The sequence below is a fragment of the Pseudonaja textilis genome, chromosome 3, assembly GCF_049901715.1.
Source record: "Pseudonaja textilis isolate UNSWEBS1 chromosome 3, rPseTex1.2, whole genome shotgun sequence".
Taxonomy (NCBI): Eukaryota; Metazoa; Chordata; class Lepidosauria; order Squamata; family Elapidae; genus Pseudonaja; species Pseudonaja textilis.
This window is the reverse complement of record NC_141992.1, coordinates 184,727,143-184,748,451: the sequence shown is the minus strand read 5'-3', so window position 1 is coordinate 184,748,451 and position 21,309 is coordinate 184,727,143. Positions and strand designations below refer to the sequence as shown.

At 39.7% G+C, this 21,309-nt stretch overlaps 2 protein-coding genes across 2 annotated transcripts in view; both read right to left on the bottom strand.

The window, feature by feature from the left end:
• Nucleotides 1-15,776, bottom strand: part of MAL2 (mal, T cell differentiation protein 2) — a 31,263-nt gene extending 15,487 nt beyond the window's left edge. The window contains exon 1 of the mRNA XM_026703594.2: nucleotides 14,008-15,776. Coding sequence (XP_026559379.1) covers nucleotides 14,008-14,145 — 138 coding nt within the window. The 5' untranslated portion in view covers nucleotides 14,146-15,776. The remainder of the gene's footprint in view (nucleotides 1-14,007) is intronic.
• Nucleotides 1-21,309, bottom strand: part of COLEC10 (collectin subfamily member 10) — a 72,067-nt gene that overhangs the window by 2,099 nt on the left and 48,659 nt on the right. The window lies entirely within an intron of this gene.

Sequence of the window (21,309 nt, the reverse complement as noted above, 5' to 3'; positions counted from 1 at the left end):
GCGGCGTAGCCTTCTGTTTCTTTGCAGCCTGGATTAATTGCTTTGTGGGGGTACTCTGGGGGTGAGATTTCTCTGCGACCCACCAAAATTTTCTCACGGCCCACCAGTTGGCGACCGCTGCTTTAAATGGCCCATCTCTGTTTTTCAGGGACTTACCAATTTTGTCCAGCCCAGTGGTGGGATTCAAGTTTTTTTTTACTACTGGTTCTGTGGGTGTCACTTGGTGGGCATGGCAGGGGAAGGATACTGCAAAATCCCATTCCCTCCCCACCCCACTAACCTGCTTTCCAGCTCCATTCTCTAATCAGCTGGGACTCGGCAGGCAGAGAATAGATGGGGACGGGGCCAATCAGAGGTGGTATTCGCCGGTTCTCCAAACTACTCAAAATTTCCTCTACCGGTTCTCCAGAACTGGTCAGAACTTGCTGAATACCACCTCTGGTCCAGCCCTGATTTTTTTCCCCTGTCCTCTTCCTCTCAATCTATTCATAATGAAGCACTTTTTAAAATGTTAAGGCTGAAATACATAGACTCTAAGAAGTTCTGTGCACACGTTCTTAAATACAGCACTATTGAGATTATTTTAAGTATGGAGTTACTTCTTGGACTAATTCTGAATTCAGTTCTACTGCAATCACCATCAGGAGTTTTGGCTGTAAACTTAGCCTGGTAGCTTCTATTTATTGTTGGGTTGCTTTTCTTGAATGAGTCCCTTTTATTTATCTCTTTACTATATTTTAATTTCCTTCTTTAGTCTATGACTATACATTAGAGCGCTTCTTTAATTTCCCAACTGAGCCAGGACTCTGTTAATGATAATAATAATTTATTACACTGATATGCTACCCAAATCCCAGACAAGATTGTGTCTCATATAATAAGAATTTGGTGTCTCTCCTGCAGACTTAACAGTAGTGCTCCAGATTTTTGAATGCCCATTGTAAATAGAATTTGCATTATTTACCAGCCCTGTAAAAACAAAAATGCAAAAAAACACGTGGAAATTAAGAATGTTATTATGCCTTCAGCAATCTGTCAACTTTTCAGAGTGCCCGGCTTCATCTTATGATATATAATCGCTTGCTTGAGCAGGGGGTTCGACTAAAAGACCTCCAAGTTCCCTTCCAACTCTTATTATTCTATGACATTCTATTTTGTAAAATCTATAGCCAATAGAGCCAATGATCATATTGACTAGGAATTATGGGAGTTGAAGTTCAACACATCAGGAGGACATTAGATTGTAGAGTGCTCTGATAGAAATAAATCAGCTCTAAATCAATGGGTTGTTGATGGTCAGTCCTTCTGATATAACAAAAATGCTCCTATTGAGCAAGACAGATAATCCTCATTTAGTGACCACACTTGGGACCAGAACTTAGTCATTAAGTGAAGCAGTTGCTCCATGAAACCACAACTGGGCTTACCAACTTATTTTAGCTTTTCTTTGCTCTACAGACTTGTGAAGGTCACAATTACAAGGACTGGTTGCAAAGTTATTTTTTAATCACTGTTGTAATAATGAACAATTATTACCTGAGACAGTCTCTAAACAAAGACTACTTATATGTTTTTTGAAAAATATGTGCAATTCACTCACCCACCCAAAAGACCCCCTCAAAACCAAATACTACTCAGAAAGAAATTATATGCAGATAAATCTCCAGGACTTGTGAATCTTTAAATTGCCAAGTAATTATGTGGAAAATCTTTTCCTGTCACTTGCTTAGGAAAACAATGGAATTTCTTTTAAAAAAACCAACAAGGTGTTAAAACATTTGAAAAAAAAAGAAATTTAAAAACAAAACGGCAATTGCTATTAGGCAAAAGGGTTGATTTTTATACTGGTTCTTCTTTACCCAGTCATGGAGAAATTAATCTGATATACGTTATCATTGTATCCCCATGGGAGAATGTCCTCCCTTGCTTTAAGCTGCAAGCTGATATCCACTTATCTAGGAATAAGATTCCTCTGGACATAATGGGACTATTTTAGACTTGCACAGGAATGTACTATAATTTCTTATATTATTCAAGTATTTGAGAAACAGTCGATATTTCTTCCAGGCCTCAAACCATGATTCGTTCACAGAACAGTCTGGATCAATCCACTTGTGCTTCTTTAAAGGCCTAGTGTCTGATTTGACAGTGCACTATCCCAACATAGAAAAACACCACAAAAAAAATAGGAAACTGATTGTTTCAACAACAAAAAACCCACAAAAAAGCATATGAGTACATTGTGTGCTTGTCATACATTCCATCTAAGATCATTCCTCACATGGGAGAAGACTGTCAACATCACATAAACTATAGTTTGGTCAAAGTTTGGAACCAGTATTTAGGATAATTTGTTTTTTTAGATTAAGATTGCAACATATACAGGTAGTCCTTGACAACAGTTGATTTAAATTAAATACATTAAATACATGCCAGTTGTCAAGTGTCTGAATTTTGATCACAAGACCATGGGGATGCTGCAACAGTTGTAAGTGAAAAACAGCCATAAGACACTTTTTCAGTGCCACTATAAACTTCCAATGGTCACTAAATGAATCACTGTAAGCCAATGACTACCTGTATCTTGGTCTGATCTCATGTTGCTTTTTCCAAGATCAATCAAGTTTGGCTAACTCGCCAACTAGCTGGGTCTTAAAAATAAAAATGGATTAAAATGAAATTATAAAACAGAAGCAGTTTCTGTTGCTTCTTCTCTGCAGAACTTGGTGTCATTCAATAATACAAACTTGAAATAACTGTCTCCAACCACTGATATAGCAATAGCACTTAGACTTATATACCGCTTTACAGTGCAATTTATAGAGTCAGCATATTGTCCCTAACAATCTGGGCCCTCATTTTACCCACCTCAGAAGGATGGAAGGCTGAGTCAACCTTGAGCCTGGTGAGAATTGTCAAATTGCAGGCAGCTGGCAGGCAGCAGAAGTAGCCTGCAGTACTGCACTCTAACCACTGCACCACCATGGCTCATGATATGCTACCTTAAATGTTTATTTTAGCCAAATAAGGGTGTTTGAAGGCTAAGGAGTTTAAATTAGTCACATATTCCAAATCTCGTTCTATTCAGTGGAGAGGCTTCCTGATGATGTTTGCCTGAGTTTTTTTTTATTTTATTAATTGGATTGATTGATTTGATTTGTCAATTGCTTACAAAATAATAAGTATAAACATGAGTAAGAATACAGGAAATAGGTTCGAATAAATGGGGACAATAGGACAGGGACAGGAGGCACAATCGTCCCTTACAGACCTCTTAGGAATGGAGTGAGGTCAATAGTGGATAGTTTAAGGTTAAAGGAGTGGGGGTTTGAGGATGTAACAACAGAGTCAGGTAGTGCATTCCAGGCATTGACCACTCTGTTGCTGAAATTGTACTTTCTGTAATTAAGTCTGGAATGGTTTACACTGAGTTTGTATCTGTTGTAAGCTCTTGTGTTGTTGCGGTTTGGGTATTGTCTCTTTGATGAGAAAACAAAAAAGATTTTACGGAATTAGAAATTGCATTCCAACACAGATATCATACGGAGATTAATTCAGCTTCAGTCTTTGACATCATAATGGATCTAACAGTGATCTCTTGACCAAAGGTCTGGAGGCAATGATTGAAAGTAATCAATCTCATCTCTCTTAATGCATATAATAGAGAAATACAGAAATACTTTGGAGGGCTACATCAAAATAGAAGACAGTTGTTTTTCTTTTTTTTTTACAGCTATGCCTCTGTGTCCATGTAATGATTCATATTACTGTTGCCAAGACAACATAAGTATGATGCCAGTTCCAACACCAATTACTACTGCAAGCCAATAGTTAGTTAGTTTCAGTTGATTCAGCCACAGGGACGTGTTCTTTGCATTGCCCAGCTACGGCAGTACAGTTTTGTTAGGGCACGTTGCCTGCACTACGGCAATGCTGCCAAATCACGTGCATAACATCCCAACACTATGGAGCCATTCACTAAAAACCAACGCAGGCATTTGAAACAGACAAACAAGCTTAAAAAAAAGGTTTTGCTGCCAATCGCAACAGCTGTCAACTTCCTTTCTGGATTAAAAAAAAAAACAGTTTTCAAGGAGTCTGTAGGTATATTTGGTTGAACCTACTTACAATCTCCCATAGACACGGGAAACTCGATTATGCAAGACTGTGTTCCCATGGAAGGCTTTGAACTTGCTGAATGGAATGGGACAGCCATGAAATTATCTGATGTTCTGACCCAGTTCCCTAAACAGGACAAACCCTGTGATGTGAACTCAAAAGATTCCTTTCTTAGGAATGCCGGCAGCCTTGGCAAAATGTTTCTCTTACAGGCTAATAACTCTGTCGGGCCAGAAGATGAATAGTTGTCTGCCACCCCATTCATCTCCGCCCCCTATCTTTTATCCCCATATTAGTGTGGGACCTCGTTAGCAGCAGTGGCTCTTCCATCCCAAGGACTGGCCCATAGATTTCCACTGCTCTCCTCTCCTCTGCCTTCTGTGCAGCCGCGTGCACGTCAGGCACTGGACCCGGCTGTTCCTCCTCTTCTTCATCAACCCCCTCCAAACCTGGGGGCTCTTGACTCTCCAACTGAGGGCTGACAGATGGCTCAGGCTCCACCTCTCTCTCTGCCAGGTCCATTCCCCCTTCCCCCTTGGAGCTCCAAGTTGCCCCGATGCTGATCCTGACTCCTCCTCCTCCTGAATACCTGCATCGTTTTCTCTTGTTAATGCTTGAAGAGGATTTTGCAATCTCTGATGTATTGCAATTATGGAGGAACTATAGTTGAAGGATCAGCATCGAGGGGACAGTAACAGATTTAACACAATAACAGAGTTGGCAGGGGCCTCGGAGGTCTTCTAGTCCAATCCCCCACTCAAGCAGGAGACCCTATACCATTTCAGACAAGTAGTTGTCCAGGCTCTTCTTAAAAGCCTCCAGTGATGGAGCACCCACCCCCACACCTTCTGAAGGCAAGCTGTTCCACTGGTTGATGGTTCTCACAGTCAGGAAATTTCTCCTTAGTTCTAGACTGGATCTCTCCTTGATTAGTTTCCATCCGTTGTTTCTTGCCTTGGAAAAAAGTCTGACCCCACCCTTCTTTGTAGGAGCTCCTCAAATATTGGAACACTGATATCATGTTACCCCTAGTCCTTCTTTTCACTAGATTAGCTATACCCAATATAGTAGAGTAAATATAGAAGCTCCAAAGAAATCACCCTGATGTGGATGTGGGGATAGCAGAAACCTACTTTCAACTGCAGTCCCACTATACATGTGTGTTAGGACACTCGTATATCTCCTACTTGGTAGGATGTGAGCAAGGTAGTGTCTAGAGCATAGAATACACTAAGCATATTTTATTAAAAAAATAGGATGGTTATTGCATTAGTGGCATCCTGCCCCAAATGTGCATAAAGTTACCAGTGTGTTCCTAAACGTGCTGGCACATGTAATAAACCCTGTGAAAATGTCAAAGCAATTCTCCAGGCCAACTTATATCTAGCATAATGAAGGTGGTCTATCTTTTTCTCATGTTTCTTCCTTTACAAAGACGAAGCATTTTTTCCCCCTTCTAATCTGCCCACTCCTTCCTGTAATCGTCTGACTCCCAGGATCTATTAGGCACAGATCACAATGTGTGACAACTGCAGGAACACATATCCTGTATGAAATAAATACTGAAAATGAGATTTATCCGACAGAAGAATAAGAGGGAAATAATGAAAGAGGATGTGGAAGCTGCTTGGAACAGGGTGAACAGAATTTCAGAATTTCTCATCCTAACGGGAAGTACAAAAGAGTATTTTTGGTGGGATAATGATGTGAAAGCAGCTGCAGAGGAGATAAAAATTCACCGAAGAAAATAATTACTGCAGAATAAGAGGTAGAGAAAATATAGAACCATTAATGAAATACTTTGGAAGTGGGTGAAGAGGGCTAAGCAAGGAAGATTGAATCGGAGTTTAAGATAAAATTGATGAAAAGACTTGAAGCGATATAGGCATACGTGAGTTTTCTCAGGACATTTTTAGAGATTTGTATAAAACAATAATAATCCATGCAAGTGGGGATTGAAACACATGCTACTAACTATTAGAGCTCAAGAATAAAAAGATGAAGTCATCAATGCGACAACTATGTTGCAAGTTATGTAAAGTTTTGTGCAAATATGAAGTTAAAGTTCGGTTGCCAATAGTGTGAGAATAAATGAAGTGATATACAAGGAAAAGTGTCCATGAATTTTCATCCTAAGTCCATCTTCTTCAGAACTTCAACAAAGGGAGCGGGTCTTTCAACTCCAGTTCTCTATTAAAAAAAGATCAGTGTTTCTTAACCTTGGCAATTTTCAGACGTGAGGACTTGAACGCCCAGAATTTCCCAGCCAGGATGGTTAAAGTCCCCATATCTTAAGTTGCTAAGGTGGAGAAACACTTATCTATGCCAAAACAGGAGAGGATAGCCTTATGCAAACGTGGGCAGAGAGGTACAGCCTCTTTAAAAGTTTTAAAGAAATGATGATTTAGCAAGTATAAATGTCCCACTGGTGGAACTTAATTCTTTCAAAAAACGATTAAAGAGCAGGAGCCATCCTGGCTATCCAATCTGGAATTTAATCCATTTAATTAAGCATCCATCCAGAAGGTCTCTTGTCTGACATGAGCATAGAAGCAAACGTTTTTGCCCTCCTAACTGTAATTTGGTCATATATTCACTGTCCTGCAAACTGAAGAAGGAAACTGACTTAATGATTCTTGGGAGAATCATTGCATTGTTCTCAATGCGCTGATTCTGAGACATTTGTAGACACCACCAGCAAAATTTTATCCAGAAAGAATAATTCCCATGAGGAATTTGTTACGTAGAAGTAGATACACATATCACACAGATGTTGTCACTGGATAGGTAAATGTTTGTAAGCTGCCCAGAGTCACCCCTAGACAAGATGGACGGCACATAAATCAGAGAGAGAAAGAGAGAGAGAGAGAGAGAGAGAGAGAGAGAGAGAGAGAGAGTAATCACTTAATTTCATTTTCTCATGACAATTTATACTCTTTATGCCTAAGAAATTAAAACATTGCAGCATCCCAATCAACATATGGATTACATAGATATTGTATAAATAATTGAATCAAGGATCATACACTGCAGTAACCTTAACTGGTTTGCTTGGTTTTGGCTTAGTGTAATATGTGATTCCAGCTTGTTACCATAATCAAAGAGTGTTAATACTGTTAAAAAAAATTCAACCACCAAAAGCCATACTAAACGTGGTTTCTCGAATTTTCCCCAAACCTTTTTATGAGAAATGGCCACACAGTTCTTATATCTTCTTCTACATAACAAAGCAACGTGTTACGCCTTTCTCTCTCTGCGTGTGTGTTTCTGTTCTCCTATAGCGTTCCTACTGTATGGGCATGTATGGGTGTGCTGGGAAGCATGAATTAGATTATATATGCACAGTTTTGAGTCTTGTGAACCAGGAAGGCAGTGGGAGGGAGGCTTAGAATAGAGAAGTCATCAATATTAGAAGCTCTTGATTTCTCTGTAGCACAGCTTGTCCTCTGGGATGACATCCCCCACCCTCAAGATCCAGGTAACTGTTACCTGATGATGCTTTGGAAGCTGCTAGAGACCCAGTTCTGTTCCTAAACTCTATTGGATATACTTCCTTCTGTTTTTCCCTTCTCAACTTACAATTGGGATCAGAATGTTCATTGCTAAATAAGAGGTTGTTAAAGGACTCATTTATTTTACCATGGTTGTTAAGCGAATCACTGCAGTTGTTAATTGAATTAGTCGGTCATTTAAGCAAATCCGGTTGAGTTTGCTCATCAAAAGCTGGCTAGGAAGGAACCAAATGGCAATGCAGTGTGTTAGATTGGACACTGCAACTGTTGTAAGGGATGGCCTGCACCCAAATTTTGACCATGTGACTAAGAGCATGCTATGATGGTCATAAGTGTGAGGACTGATTGTAAGTTTCCTTTTATAGTGCCACTAGCTATTTTTCTGTCTTTGTACTTTTAAAAAAATAATAATTGTAAGCTGCCCAGAGCATTGGGAACTAAGCAACCTATAAACTTAAGACATACATTTTAAAAAAAATCAATAAAAATGACCAACTATTCCTCCCATCAGGGAAAAATACCTGATTTATTTTCGCTATAGCCTCATTTTTAAAGGTTTTTCCCCTCCCCATCACATCAAATTCTGCCCTATTCTGTTCTATTTTAGAGAGTTATTCTGCTGAAGGTGGGGAAAGAAAGTACCTACCATTTATATAATTTATTTCCATGTTTATTAGATTGGAAAAAAATAAAAGAACAAAAAAAACCCCTCCTGTTTTAAGTAGCTTCTTGTTATCCCTCTCCTCACATTAATCCACTTTCACAATGGCCAACTAAATGGATTTGTCCCGCAATAAAGTAGCATATTTTGATAGCAAACAGACACAAAATGATAGCAGCAATACATACTATCCATTTCGTTAAGAGCTGGCTTTGTACAATACCCTTTACTTGGTTACCGATTCATTTTTCAGCTTGGCACAATCCTCTGTATTATAAGCTAATCAAATGGGGCGGGTTTCTTCATCCAAGTAAGTCATTAAAAATCTAACTACAGTAATCAAAAGTAACCAAATTCAGCATATCATTTGAATATAAGAGCTAGTTTAACTCACAGATGAACTACAGGTAGTCTTCGATTTATGATTACAATTGAGCCCAAAACTTCCATCGTTAAACAAGAGAGTTAGTTGTTAAGCAAGTTTTGCCCCAATTTAGGACCTTGCTTGCCACAGTGAAGTGAATCACTTCAGTTGTTAAGTGAGTAACACGGTTGTTAAGTGAATCTGGTTTCCCCATTGATGTGGCTTGTCAGAAAATGGCAAAAGATGATCAATCACACGATTCTAGGACACTACAACTGTCATAAATACATTCCAAATGCCAAGAGTCCAAATTTGGATCGTGTGACCATGGGGATGTTGCAATGGTTGTTAAGTGTGGGAAAAAAAGGTTGTAAGTCGCTTTTTTCAGTACCGTTAACTTTGACCAGTCACTAAACAAATGGTTTTAAGTCAAGGGCTCCCTCTATTGCAATGCCCTTTCAATGGGGCCGTCCTTGAACACCATTTGGAAGTTATAGCTTGTTGTGGTTCGCCGGCAGCAGGTGCAGACAGCTGAGGTCTTTGAGGGTGAGGACTCGGATGAGGGGCCTGCATGTGATGCAGGGATGGGGCCAGGACTATTGGATACTGGGGTGCTGCCTTTGGAGGTTGTGGAGTCTGGCAGCAGTGATGCAGAGGACCCCGGGGAGTCTGTGCTCAGTGCATCTGCTCAGGGCTGCTCAAAGGAAAGAGCAGCTGAAGCAGCACAGGCGACTCAGGAGTAAGGCTGGAAGGTGATGGCCCCTCCTATAAGGGATAAAAGCCAGCCTTCGGGGTTGGCTTCTTTGCAGGAAGCAAAGAAGTTCTTTATGCTCAGAGGTCTTGTCCTCTGGTTTGTTTTTGAAAAATTCTGGCTTGGGATATTTATCTACAATTAGTCTTTTGTTCTTGGCAGCCTTTTGCAACCTTGAAAGGGCTTGCTCTTATCTGGGACAATTAGTTTTGAATGGCTCTTGGCTGTGAATGAATAGAATTCACAGCGCCGCATTTAAAAAGGTTTGTTTTTATACATGCTTTGTTTGATTTGAATAAGGCTTGAGTCAGAACATAGCTGATCCAGATTATGGCAATGTAGGCTAGAATAGAATAGAATAGAATAGAATAGAATAGAATAGAATAGAATAGAATAGAATAGAATAGAATAGAATAGAATAGAATTCTTTATTGGCCAAGTGTGATTGGACACACAAGGAATTTGTCTTGGTGCAAATGCTCTCAGTGTACATAAAAAAAAAATATGAACAGAACATGACATGCCCCTTTGGTCATCACTAATTTGTGACCTGCATTGGCCACCTATTGGCTTTCAGGATGCAATTCAAAATACTGCTTATCTCGTATACAAAGACTCACTGGTTTGAGATGGGCGGGTACACAAATTGAATGAATGAATAAATGACTAAAAACCGTCTTGTGGAATTTGACCTGGTTATTTGAAGGAGTGTCTATATCCAATAGTTTCTGTAAGACCTGACACTGTGGGTGTGTTATACATCCATTTAATTAAACAGTACTTTCATTTATCAGGACCTAGGAAATAGGTCTTTTGATATAGTATCAGCCTTTGGAACAGTATTTTCCCAGATATTCATATAGCTCCCACCCTGATGGATATTATAAGATCCTTGAAAATCTAGCTGGTTTCCCTAAATGTTGAGCCTCTGTTAGTTTTTTTTAAATAAGCTATGTATTTTCTTTTCAGATATACATGATTTCCTCTTTATTTTATTGTTCTTACTTTTTAAAGGGCATGATGCCCAGAGTTACTTGCAGCCAGGTGGCCTCCAAATTTAATTCAATAAAATAATAATAGTTTAATGGGTCGTGTGAATCCAGTGGCTGAGCAAATTGCAAATCCAAGTGGGTCTTGTTTGGCTTTGGTCCAGAATGTTGTATATAGCCAGCTATTTATGTCCATAAAATGGTATCTGGAAGGCTAGGGGATAGAACTTTCTGAGACCAGTAACAGGGTTGTGCTAGCTAGGGGAAATTTGCAGCAACCTCTTGAGGAGTTTATCAGAGTTCCTTGTTAACAAAAAACATCAACAATTACATAATACTTAACATTATTAACATGCAGAGTGATGAGGCGATGTGGAGAAGAGCACCAAGGAACTGCTGCCAGCAGTTTAGTCATGCCTTCAGGGATAGAGGGACTAAGAAGATGTTTCAAGAGGTGTTTCAAAGTTCTATGTAAGCAATGACAAGTAGAACAACGTTTGAGTAGGACCTGTGAGATGTTAGCTTTGTGCATTGCTATCTAGCTGCATTAATCACTCTTACTTTCCTCCGTTAACTTGGTTCCAGGAAAGACCAAGTGAGAGAAACAGGATATCATTGTTCTTCAGACCACCTGTTAAATGCAGGAAAGAGCCAAGGCATTCAAATAGATGCAGGTTTATTGCATGCTAAAACTCTGTACAAGAATCTGAACTACTAATGGTTCAAGTGAATTGGCGGAAGATAAAGGATCAATGGAATTCGAGGTGGGCTGGACTTAGATCTCTTGCCGACACAAAGGGACTCAAGACCGATGACGGGTTTGATCCCTCCTTTGGGCCCAGCCTGCTCAACTCCTACATCACCAGATAAAAAACTTTTGATGCTTTGTTTTCCCTACTGATTGTCTGTGACCAGAGAGTCCCTTGTCAACACGTGGGCAAAAGACTCTGGTTAGGAGTCTTTGCAATGTCCAGATAGTTATAGAAGGCAACCCAAGGATGCTGTGATGTCATGGGACGAGGGATGGGCAACCTGTTGTAGGGTTTTCCTGGAGAGCTTTAAGAGCAGGAGGCAAGCTTCTTTTAACCACCTGAAGACATCTTTTTCACTTTTATGTCAACTGTCTTGATTACTCCCACCCCCAAAAAGTAATTCGTATTTTTTATTTTTTTTGGTGAAGGAGTAATTATGAAGAAATAGTTTGGCTTCTCTGCTGTTGGAACTCATGCGACTCTATGTCCAGATGCTGGAAGCTGTGCACAGACCAGGTTGATCTTCCCTGTACTAAATCATGATTAAACAGATCATGGTATCCTATAATACGTGAGCTAGGCATTATGACATCCCTTCACCCGTCAGTGAAGATCAAGTCAGGAGAAGGTGAAGCCAGTCCCTAAAATGGGTTGGTGATGGGACTTTTCTCTCTGATAATTGGGTTGCTATGGTACATTTAGGCAACTCTTGGGACTTCTCTATAACCTCTCCTTAGTGTGTGCTCTGATCCTGTCCCTGCAAAGAACAGCAGGAAGAATGATATTCAGATACCAGCAGGCAGGAAGTGGTTGGAGGAAGAGTAATAACAGACTGCAGTTTCAACAACATAGGTGTGCTTGAGAAAGGTGTAGGAGAAATACAGAGATTAGAATATAGGAAAACATTGCCAGCTTGGTTTCTAGAAAGGATCTCTTGGTTTATTGGCAATATGAGAAACTAAAATCAGTGGAGTGGAAGAGAAGAGATCTTAGAGGTTTTCTAATCCAGTTCAAGCTGAAGACATTTCAGACAAATGATTGTCCAATCTCTTCTTAAAAATGTCCAGTATTGGAGCATTCACAACTTCTGAAAGCAAATTGTTACACTGATTAATTGTTAATTGTCAGGAAATTCCTTCTTAGTTCTAGGTTGCTTCTCTCCTTGATTAGTTTCCACCCATTGCTTCTTGTCTTGCCCTCAAGTGCTCTGGAGAATAGCTTGACTCCTACTTCTTTGGGCAACCCCTGAGATATCAGAACACTGCTATCATGTCACCCCTGGTCCTTCTTTCCATTATACTAGACATATCCAATTCCAGCAATTGTTGTTTATATGTTTTAGCTTCCGGTCCCCTAATCATCTTTGTTGCTCTTCTCTGCACTCTTTCTTTAAATGTTCTTTCTTTCAATGCTATCCTCTCCCTGATAAGGAAATCGCTGAGACTTGTATGCATCATAAAAGTGTTACAGGAATTTTAGAAACCTTATTAGAGAGAAGTGATGACAAAACTTGCCTCTGAACTGACTTTAGCGGCATGTAATCAGTTGTTATCACCACAACACCTTTTGTGCTGTTTGGAAACAAGAATGAGCTGATCTTGAAAGAAAAGGGTGTGGTGATGCAGAAAAAGGCTGAGTAAGAAGTACAACTGAAAGAGAAAATGCTCTGTGCTTATTTTGTCCCATCTTCTACAGGTAAGTTTCCTCAGGTACAAAGGCAGGAAGAGATCTCCACTTGGAGATTCTAGAAAGCTAGTTACATAAAACTGGACTAAATTACCAGATCTTTTTATTTGCCCAAGTTAAGAGGCAAGGGGATTCTTAACAGATTAACAGAATCGGGAGCGAATTTGTAGGTCGTCTGGTCCAACCCTCCTCACCCAAGAGATTTATAATTAAATTAGAGAGCAGGAATCCTTTTACATGGATAAGGGAGAACCAAAGTGGAAGTCGAAGGTTAATGCACCAATGATTTTTTTTTTAAAAAAAGGATACACCACCAAAGCAAATCCCCACAATAATCTAAATTCTAAAAATGAGTTCATTTCCTGTGTTCACCTAAACACGCCACGGTCAAATCAATAAACTGTGTTAGGACTTAACATTCACACCATATGCTAAGAAAACATTCGGGTCCTCCCCAAGATGCTAGACTAGAGGGGAAGCCCCTCCCCATTTTACCTTAGCTTAACCTAGTAGGCAATTCTAGTTATAATAAGATCTGCATCGACAATCTACTCTGCTTTGAGAAATGGAGTAGCCCACCAGGAAAATAACAGAAAATTCTACTGTACAGGCCTTTGGGTGTGTGTGTGTGTGTGTGTGTGGAATATGCAACATAAATAGGAACTGAGAAAAGCTGCAGCTGGAGGATAATGTCGCCAGAAGTTGGGGACTAAGGGACAGGCGGCTGTTTTCCCTCTCTTGAGCGCCTGACAGCTGTATGCAAGGTGCAGAATCCAACAGGTGTATCTCTTTTCCAGCATCGGGCTACAAGTCCGATCTGCGAGTAGTCGTGCTTTTTTTGTTTTCCTCCCACCCACCCACCCCCATCGCGGAAGTCAACTTTTCTTGATCTGCCCAGGCCAGCTACCTACCAGATCGAGTTCCTTTTACCAGTCGATCGCTTTGATTTTCTTTTCTTTTCAAGGGGACTCGGCCGAAAACAAAGCAAGCAAGGAAGACGCCCAAGGGAAGAAAAGAAAGGACCCTTTCCTCCCCACGATCCCGCTGAAAGGGATGGTCGAGCTGGCCGGGATAGAACCACCTGCCCCACCTGTTGCCCCCCTCCGCCTCCTACGGTTCCTTCCCTTTTCCCTCCTCCTCCTCCTCCTCCTCCTCCCGGCCCTCGGCACTTACAATCTCCAGGCAGATGAAGGCCCCCGAGTAAGTGCGCAGGATTTCCACGCCGGAGGGGAGGTTCACGCGGGGCGGGGGGTAATAGGCAGTGGCGTTGGGCGGCGGAGGCATGGAGCCCCCGCCTCGGGCAGAGATCATGGTGCGGAGGGATCCGAGCGAGCGGCCGTGGCGGGAATAGAAGCCCCTGACGTGGCCTCGCCAGGTATGGCAAGACTTACGCCAGGCGGAGGAAGCCGGAGCTACAGGTGGCGGCAGGGCGGGAAGGTGGGGAAAGGCAGGCGCGTTGGTCCGGCGCCGCCCGCCGCCCGCCCCTTTCCCGGCTGTGGCGGGGGCGGCTTTTGCGCCCACCTTCCCGGTTCTGGACCGACGGCCTTCTCCTTTGCAGAGAGTGTCTCACCGGAGCTATTGTTCACCCCATCCCCAACCTCGACGGGGGCCTTTATATAGAGCCACAAAACAATGCCCCGAATTGACGTGACTCGACTAACAACGCTTAGTCCGGGCTTTGCCGTCAAATTCCTTCCTCCCCTCCTCAGGCGGGAGAAGGTTATCTCGGGTTAATTGCCGCCACTCGCAGAGAAGGGGACTCGGGGCCTGTTCGCACGATGCCTTCGCCCGCGCTTACCTGAGCTTTGCTTGGGCAAAGCTGATTTCGGTTTTGTTTTTGTTTTTTTAAGGGGAAACTCGGGATAATTTGAATCTGGGTATCTACACAGCCACGGAGCTAGGCTCCTAACCCGGCTGGGTTGGCACAATGCGGGCTTGGTTAATTCAGAGTGTTGAGGGAAATAGGCACTATCCCGGCAAAAAAATTCTTTCTTCCCCCCAACAACTTCACTTTTCAAAAGAAGGGAGGGGGGGAATGTTTCTGGGATTATAGTTTTGGCAAACTGTGCCCTGTTTCTTACCCAGCCTGAGAGCCTCCTTCCTGCAAACTTCCTTCAACTTAAAAAGCTAAGGGCAACCTTGCATCTGACTAGTGGGAGGCCACCAGGTGATCACCGAAGGATTGTCCAGGATGCTACACTTTCAGGACCTGTTTTCCCTCTGAGAGGAGGAGGCGTGGTTATCCAAAGCAGAACATCCAGATCCAGTCCCAGTTTTGTTTCATATAATATTAACCTTGTGAACTCTTTTAAGTTTCTTCTTTTTGCTATGTATTCAAAATGGACAGTAATACAAACTGTCAACACACACACACACACACACACAGCATGTTTATATGTGTATATATAGCATGTATATATGTGTGTTGTGTATGGGTAGACATATACTTTTGAGAACAGGCAGCAGGATTTCATTTTTAATGTGTGTCAGTGTGCTCACAGTAAAAAAAATAAATAAATAAAGATTATCTTATCTCTAGAATTCTCAATTAACTCTTACTGTTGAAGGCAGTAACAGACTATTTCCATTTCATGTCATGGAAACTGGCTCTGGAATCAGCAGCAGAACTCAATTCGTTGGGAGACTTTATTTTAAAAGCCCCATTTTTAAGAGAGAGAGAAGGCTTCAACTAAAACAGCAATAGCATCTAGGCTTATATAGGCTTTATCTTATAGAGGCTTTATAGCACTCTCAGGGCGATTTACAATCTAGAATTAGTACTTGCATATTGCCCCCAACAATCTGGTTCCAGTTTGGACAAAGGCAAGAACTTGGTTGTGTTCGTGTGACTTTGTTAACCTAGATCCTGAATTAATTCATTTTCTGGGATTATAGAACCCACTGAGTTTACCAAAACAGCTAAGGTGTCACAATACATGAAATCACTGAAAAAAAGAAAATCCCTTACATAATTAAAATGTGAGTTTGTGTGAATGCAACTGTTAGGCCTTGACATAATCTGATTTGGGATATTGTATGAACACAACTGTTTAGAGGGTTGTTGATGACTTAAAATTGTGTTTTAAATAACATCTTTGACAGTCATGGTGCAACCCAATTTTCTGAGTTTGCAATGTGAATAATAGACAATGGTTTTGAACCATACACTAAGCTCAAATGGACTTTGTTTTTGTTTTCTGGTTTAATTATATAGATAAATCCCACTTAATATATTGGGATTAAGGAAAAGTCAGGTATGGACAGAGCAATCAATTATATTTCTAAGTAAACATAACTGGTTAAACTTGTTGATGTTGTGATGGGCAAGAGCTTAATTATTAGCCATTTCTAATATCTACCTGAGACTGCAAATGAATGATACTTGCATATTGCCTGTACCTTACAAGACTTTCATAATAAAAATTCAGCTCTGTTTCCACATTGTATTATTGAGCACTCCCAGAATTATATTGATTTAGATGCAAGATAACCATCCTGTTTTCTAGCAGCTGGATCAGAATGCATGCCACCTTTTACTTCCGTTCTTATTGCCAGATGGCAATTCATGCTATGCTTCTCTGCAATACATCCATTTACTTATATAAATGGAAAAAAATGCTTCTTTTTGTAATCTAGATGTTATTGAATGAAAATACTTTAAAAAAAATAAATACTTGATAATATAAAATTCCAGTGCAGATATTGTTTATTCTTCCCATAATAGGTTGGAAGAAGCAGCATCCAGAAAAGATAACTTAGTAGATCAGTTCATGCCATGTATTCTTGATTTAGCTCTGAAATAATCTTGAAATGTTGCTCAATAACTGGCTTAAATCCATTTTGCAAATTCAGAATTGGTCTGAATCTCAGAATATATCACTGTAGTATGCATAAGGGCTTAACTGTATAGCAACCCTGAGGCATATTAGAGATCAGAAAAGCATGAAAATTGAATAGCTTATAATATTGTTGCATCATTTTCTATAATACTGCTAGTCAAAAATATTCCAAATTGCTCATACCCCAGTTAAGAGATTGCAAAAATCCTAATTAAAACTTCTTCTCCAAGCTAATAAATTAAGCAACATTTTAATGTACCAGTTTTATTAATTCAATATATGCATTACAAGGTAATCCTTGATTTAACAATCATTTTATAGCAATTTCTTGAAGTTCCAATCATGCTAAGAAAAATTATTTCCAACTGTAAATCAAACATACGATAAATAAATCAAACATTATTCCAGCATTCCCACAATCACATGATCACAATCTAGGCTTTTGGAACCAGCTCATATTTACAATGATTGCAATATCTGGTGGTCATGTGACTGTCATTTGCAACTTTCCAGCCAGCTTCTGACAAACAAAGTCAATGAGGAACGTGGTGGGGAAGATTGCAAGTTACAGTTCTATAATGTCTCACTTAACAACCATGGTGATTCACTTAACAACCATGGCAAAAAAGGTCATAAAATTGGGTGTAATGCTTCAGTTAACAACTTAAATGTTATTTTTTATTTCAGTTGTGGTCGTAAGTCAAGGACTATCTACCTATGTTTCCCTGAAAGTAAGACTGGGTCTTATCTTGATTTTTGGTACAAAAGTTGCATTAGGGCTTATTTTCTAGTTAGGCTTATTTTAGGAGAAATATACTAAATGCATCCATCTGGCTGACAATCTTAACTGGGGCTTATTTGAGGGGGTTAGGTTTATATTATGAGCATCCTGAAAAATCGTGCTAGGGCTTATTTTCCGATTAGGTCTTATTTGGGGGGAAAACACAGTGTATGTCTGTCTATCCAATGCACCAAGAAGAAAAAACATATGTCTGCTTTTATAAAGCTTGGATATTTTCAGCTTGGCTATAGGGTTAAATGCATTATTAATAATAAGATGTCTGTTTCCAGACCCTGTTTAGAATTCTTTATGTGATTTCAAGGGCCTCCTATAAGATCTCTTTTAATTTTTTTATGCACACTATAACTGTAATGAACAGCTGTGTCTATCATGTTTCAAGATCGTTTAAAAAAAATACTCATCCTATTCCTATGGTCCTAGTAGCACCACTCGTTCAGGTTCAACTACATAGTTGCAGAGTAATGTTGTAATCTATAATCATGAAATAAGTCCTTGATTATCTCAATGATCCAGATGTTTCAACATAGCTCTGATCCTGCTCTAGGAGAGGAATGGCTTTGAAATAGGAGCTCTGGTGTCTAGTGTAGGAGGCAATTTATGGTCTTAATAGGGAAATATTCAGCTTTCAAAAAAGGCTAGAAGAAACTACTCCAGAATGAAGCATCCATGAGTAGGACTGTCTAAGAAAAATTGGCTTGGTTTGTTATTAGTGCCAAGAAAAGTATGAGCCAATGCCAGATAGGGTGAAAAAGTACACAATAAGGAAGGACTCTAATGAAATCAAGGGCTAAGATAAAAAGCTCTCTATACATTCTTGAGTTGACAGAAACCTATATTGGCATTAAATCTCCTCCCTCACCCCGCCCTTATTTCATGCCATCTGCAAGGTATTAATTAGTTGGTGAAGCCTAAACAGGTTTTGTCCATCCTGAGAATGCCCTTTGATGGTTTTAGGACAAGAGTGAAAATGCTACTTGAATGCCACTACAATTAAGGATGACATAAGCCTATCACTCTCATGAGCTTGGAATGTGATTAAGTTAACATCAAGGGTAGGTTGGGAGAAAAAAAAAGGGAGAAGGAGAAAGACAGGAGGAGAGAGAGAGAGGGAGAGAGAGAGAGTCTCAAAGATGCTTTACCAAAAGGCAACTGGTCTTTCTTGGGTTTTAATTTGAAAATGTTTTGTTTCTCATCTAAGAAGCTGCTTTTTCAGATCATGGGACAACCGTGGCCTGAATGAGTGGAGAGAGTGAGAGCGAGAGCAAGAACGAGAGCAAGTGTGTGTGTGTGTGTGTGTGTGTGTGTGTGTGTGTGTGAGAGAGAGAGAGAGAGAGAGAGAGAGAGAGAGAGAAGGCTGTCAGAAAAAAGAAAGGAAAGGAGAAATAAAATAACTGGAGCATCTTTGGAGAATCTCCCAGCTTGATACCTAAGGGGTCCCAGAGCTGGTTGTTGCTATTATTACTGAAATATGTGTGAGATCATTAAATTTTACGTTAGTCTTCCTATCAAAGATCTTCTGAGACATTAGAACAGGCACACTAACTTTTGTGAGATTTCAAGCAAAACCACAGATCTAGGTCATTCAGATTTTCTTTTAGGAAATACTTTTTTTAAAAAAATAAAATTTTATTAATTGTTAAAAACAAACAAACAAAACATAAAACATAAAAATATAAAACATCTTTTTTGAAAGCAGCTTGATCCCGGGTTACATCTCTTCGTACAGACACAAATTCAAATTCATGTTCATTTTTGTATACCATTCCATATCTTATTACCATTCTACATTTTCTATATAGCTTCTCCCCTCTTTTAACTTTCTTAATTTTATTTTATTTATTTCATCTCAATTCAGATCATTATACTTATATTCTTTGTCTGTCCTGTTTCAGCTGTCTATTATCTTTTCTCATTAAACAAAATTTCTCCTGTAATCACTGGTTGGAGTATGATGCCTTTATATCTTTCCCCTAAATTTATAATACTTAATATAATACATAACTTCCATTTGGATTCTGCTTAGTACATTCTATAGCTACACAGTATATTTTAAAAAGAGAAAAAATTATAAATATATAATATAATTAAAACAACAATCCATACCAATTCAATTCGTTAATATTAATATTCATTTAAATCTTAAACATTTTACACATTACTTTTCAAATAGGTATCATTCTTCTATGGGAACACTTATAAACTTTCCGTAATTACTTCTCCCCCACTTCACTTATATTTTAAAACATTGTGTCATTAAAATGTTCCCATTCCTTCCTAATTCAGTTCTCTCATTTCATTTCATTTCATTTATTTTATTCACAAAAGTTTCACTAAATTACACTGAGTATTTTATCTCACTTTTTGATCATATGTTGTTTCCAATTTTTCTAACATTATTTCTAATACAAATATAACAATACAATCTTATGTACCTTTGCAGAATCACCTTTTCAGTTAAATTTTTATCCATTATCTCTAAATAAGTCCTGTTTCTTTACATCTTGCTCCACACCTTTGTAGCTTCTCTTCCCTTCCTTCCTCCCTTGCTTCTTTTCTCTGCCCTTTTTACCCCCTTGTCTCTCCACCTCCATTTCCCTCTTCTGTGTTCTCCTTTTCTGTTGCTTTCTAACATTATATCCACTTTTCACCTTATTTTTCCCTTTTTTGGTTGTTTTTTTAGATCTTAAATTCTCCATTCTCTTTCTCCCCTCCCTTTCTTCCCCAAGTAAAGTTGCTTGTTCATTAAAGATGGCTTCTTCTTTGTCCCAGTCTTCTTGTTGCGCAGTCTTTTCTTGCAGTTTCTCATAGGTACAGATCGCCATTTCTAACAATTGAAAAATGGAGCAAAGAGAGCCCTTCCCTTCTTGTTCCTCTTCTTTATATTTTTTAAATTCCATTTTCAGTTCATCCACAAGTGATGCCATTGTAAAAAAATTTTTAAACAACCACCCAAGTGTTTTTAATCATTCAAATATAGTTTCCAGAAGTCCCAAAATCACCAAGCAATCCAAATACACACAAGCTGTTTCTTTTAACACTTTCTTCTTTTTTCACTTTCTCTTCCGGGGGTTACTATTTAGTTGCAAAGTTCCAGTTAAAATGTATCTTTTAGAAGTCTTGTTAGGATTTAACTTTAGATTCTTTGAATTCCAGGTAGCCTCCTCCAGTCCAAATCCTACTCTAATTCTTTTCCTCTCCCTTCCCACTTACAGCAAAAAAAAAAATTTTTTTAGTGTTCAGAAATCTTTATTCCCCTTGGCATTTAATTTTCCAGTTTAATTACCTGTTGATGCCAAAGCGGATTTTTCCAATTTGTCATTCATCTCTGTTTGCTGTCAACATAAGGAAGGAGAGTGAAAAAAAACCTTTCCCTTTTCACTTTCATTCACTGCTTCCGAATCCTCTTTGGGAGCGATGTATCTTTTTTGAAATTTAAATTCCAGGATACCTTAGTTGTTGCTTCTTATCCCGGTCAGCCAAAACTTTCACTTCTTAACTTCCTCCTGCACTTTCTTTTCCGGATGAGTGCTTCTTTGAGGCGGCCATCTCTGACCGCCACTCTTACCGCCTTCGGGAAAGGGAGTTTAGCCAGCTGAGGAGGAAAGATGCGTCTTTCCTTGACCCTGCTGGAATCTCCCCCCTCTTTGCCACCTCTATGGGTGGCTTAGCCCCGAAGCCAAACTGGCTCGGGGTGCTCCCGCGGCGAGCCCAGGCAGAAACCACGCACGATTGCAGATTTCTGCCTGCTGCTGAAGCCCTGCAAACCGGAAGTTCCAGTCAGGAAATACTGTTTCTATACAGTACTAAGGACATTTGATCCCTTAAGGATCTGAG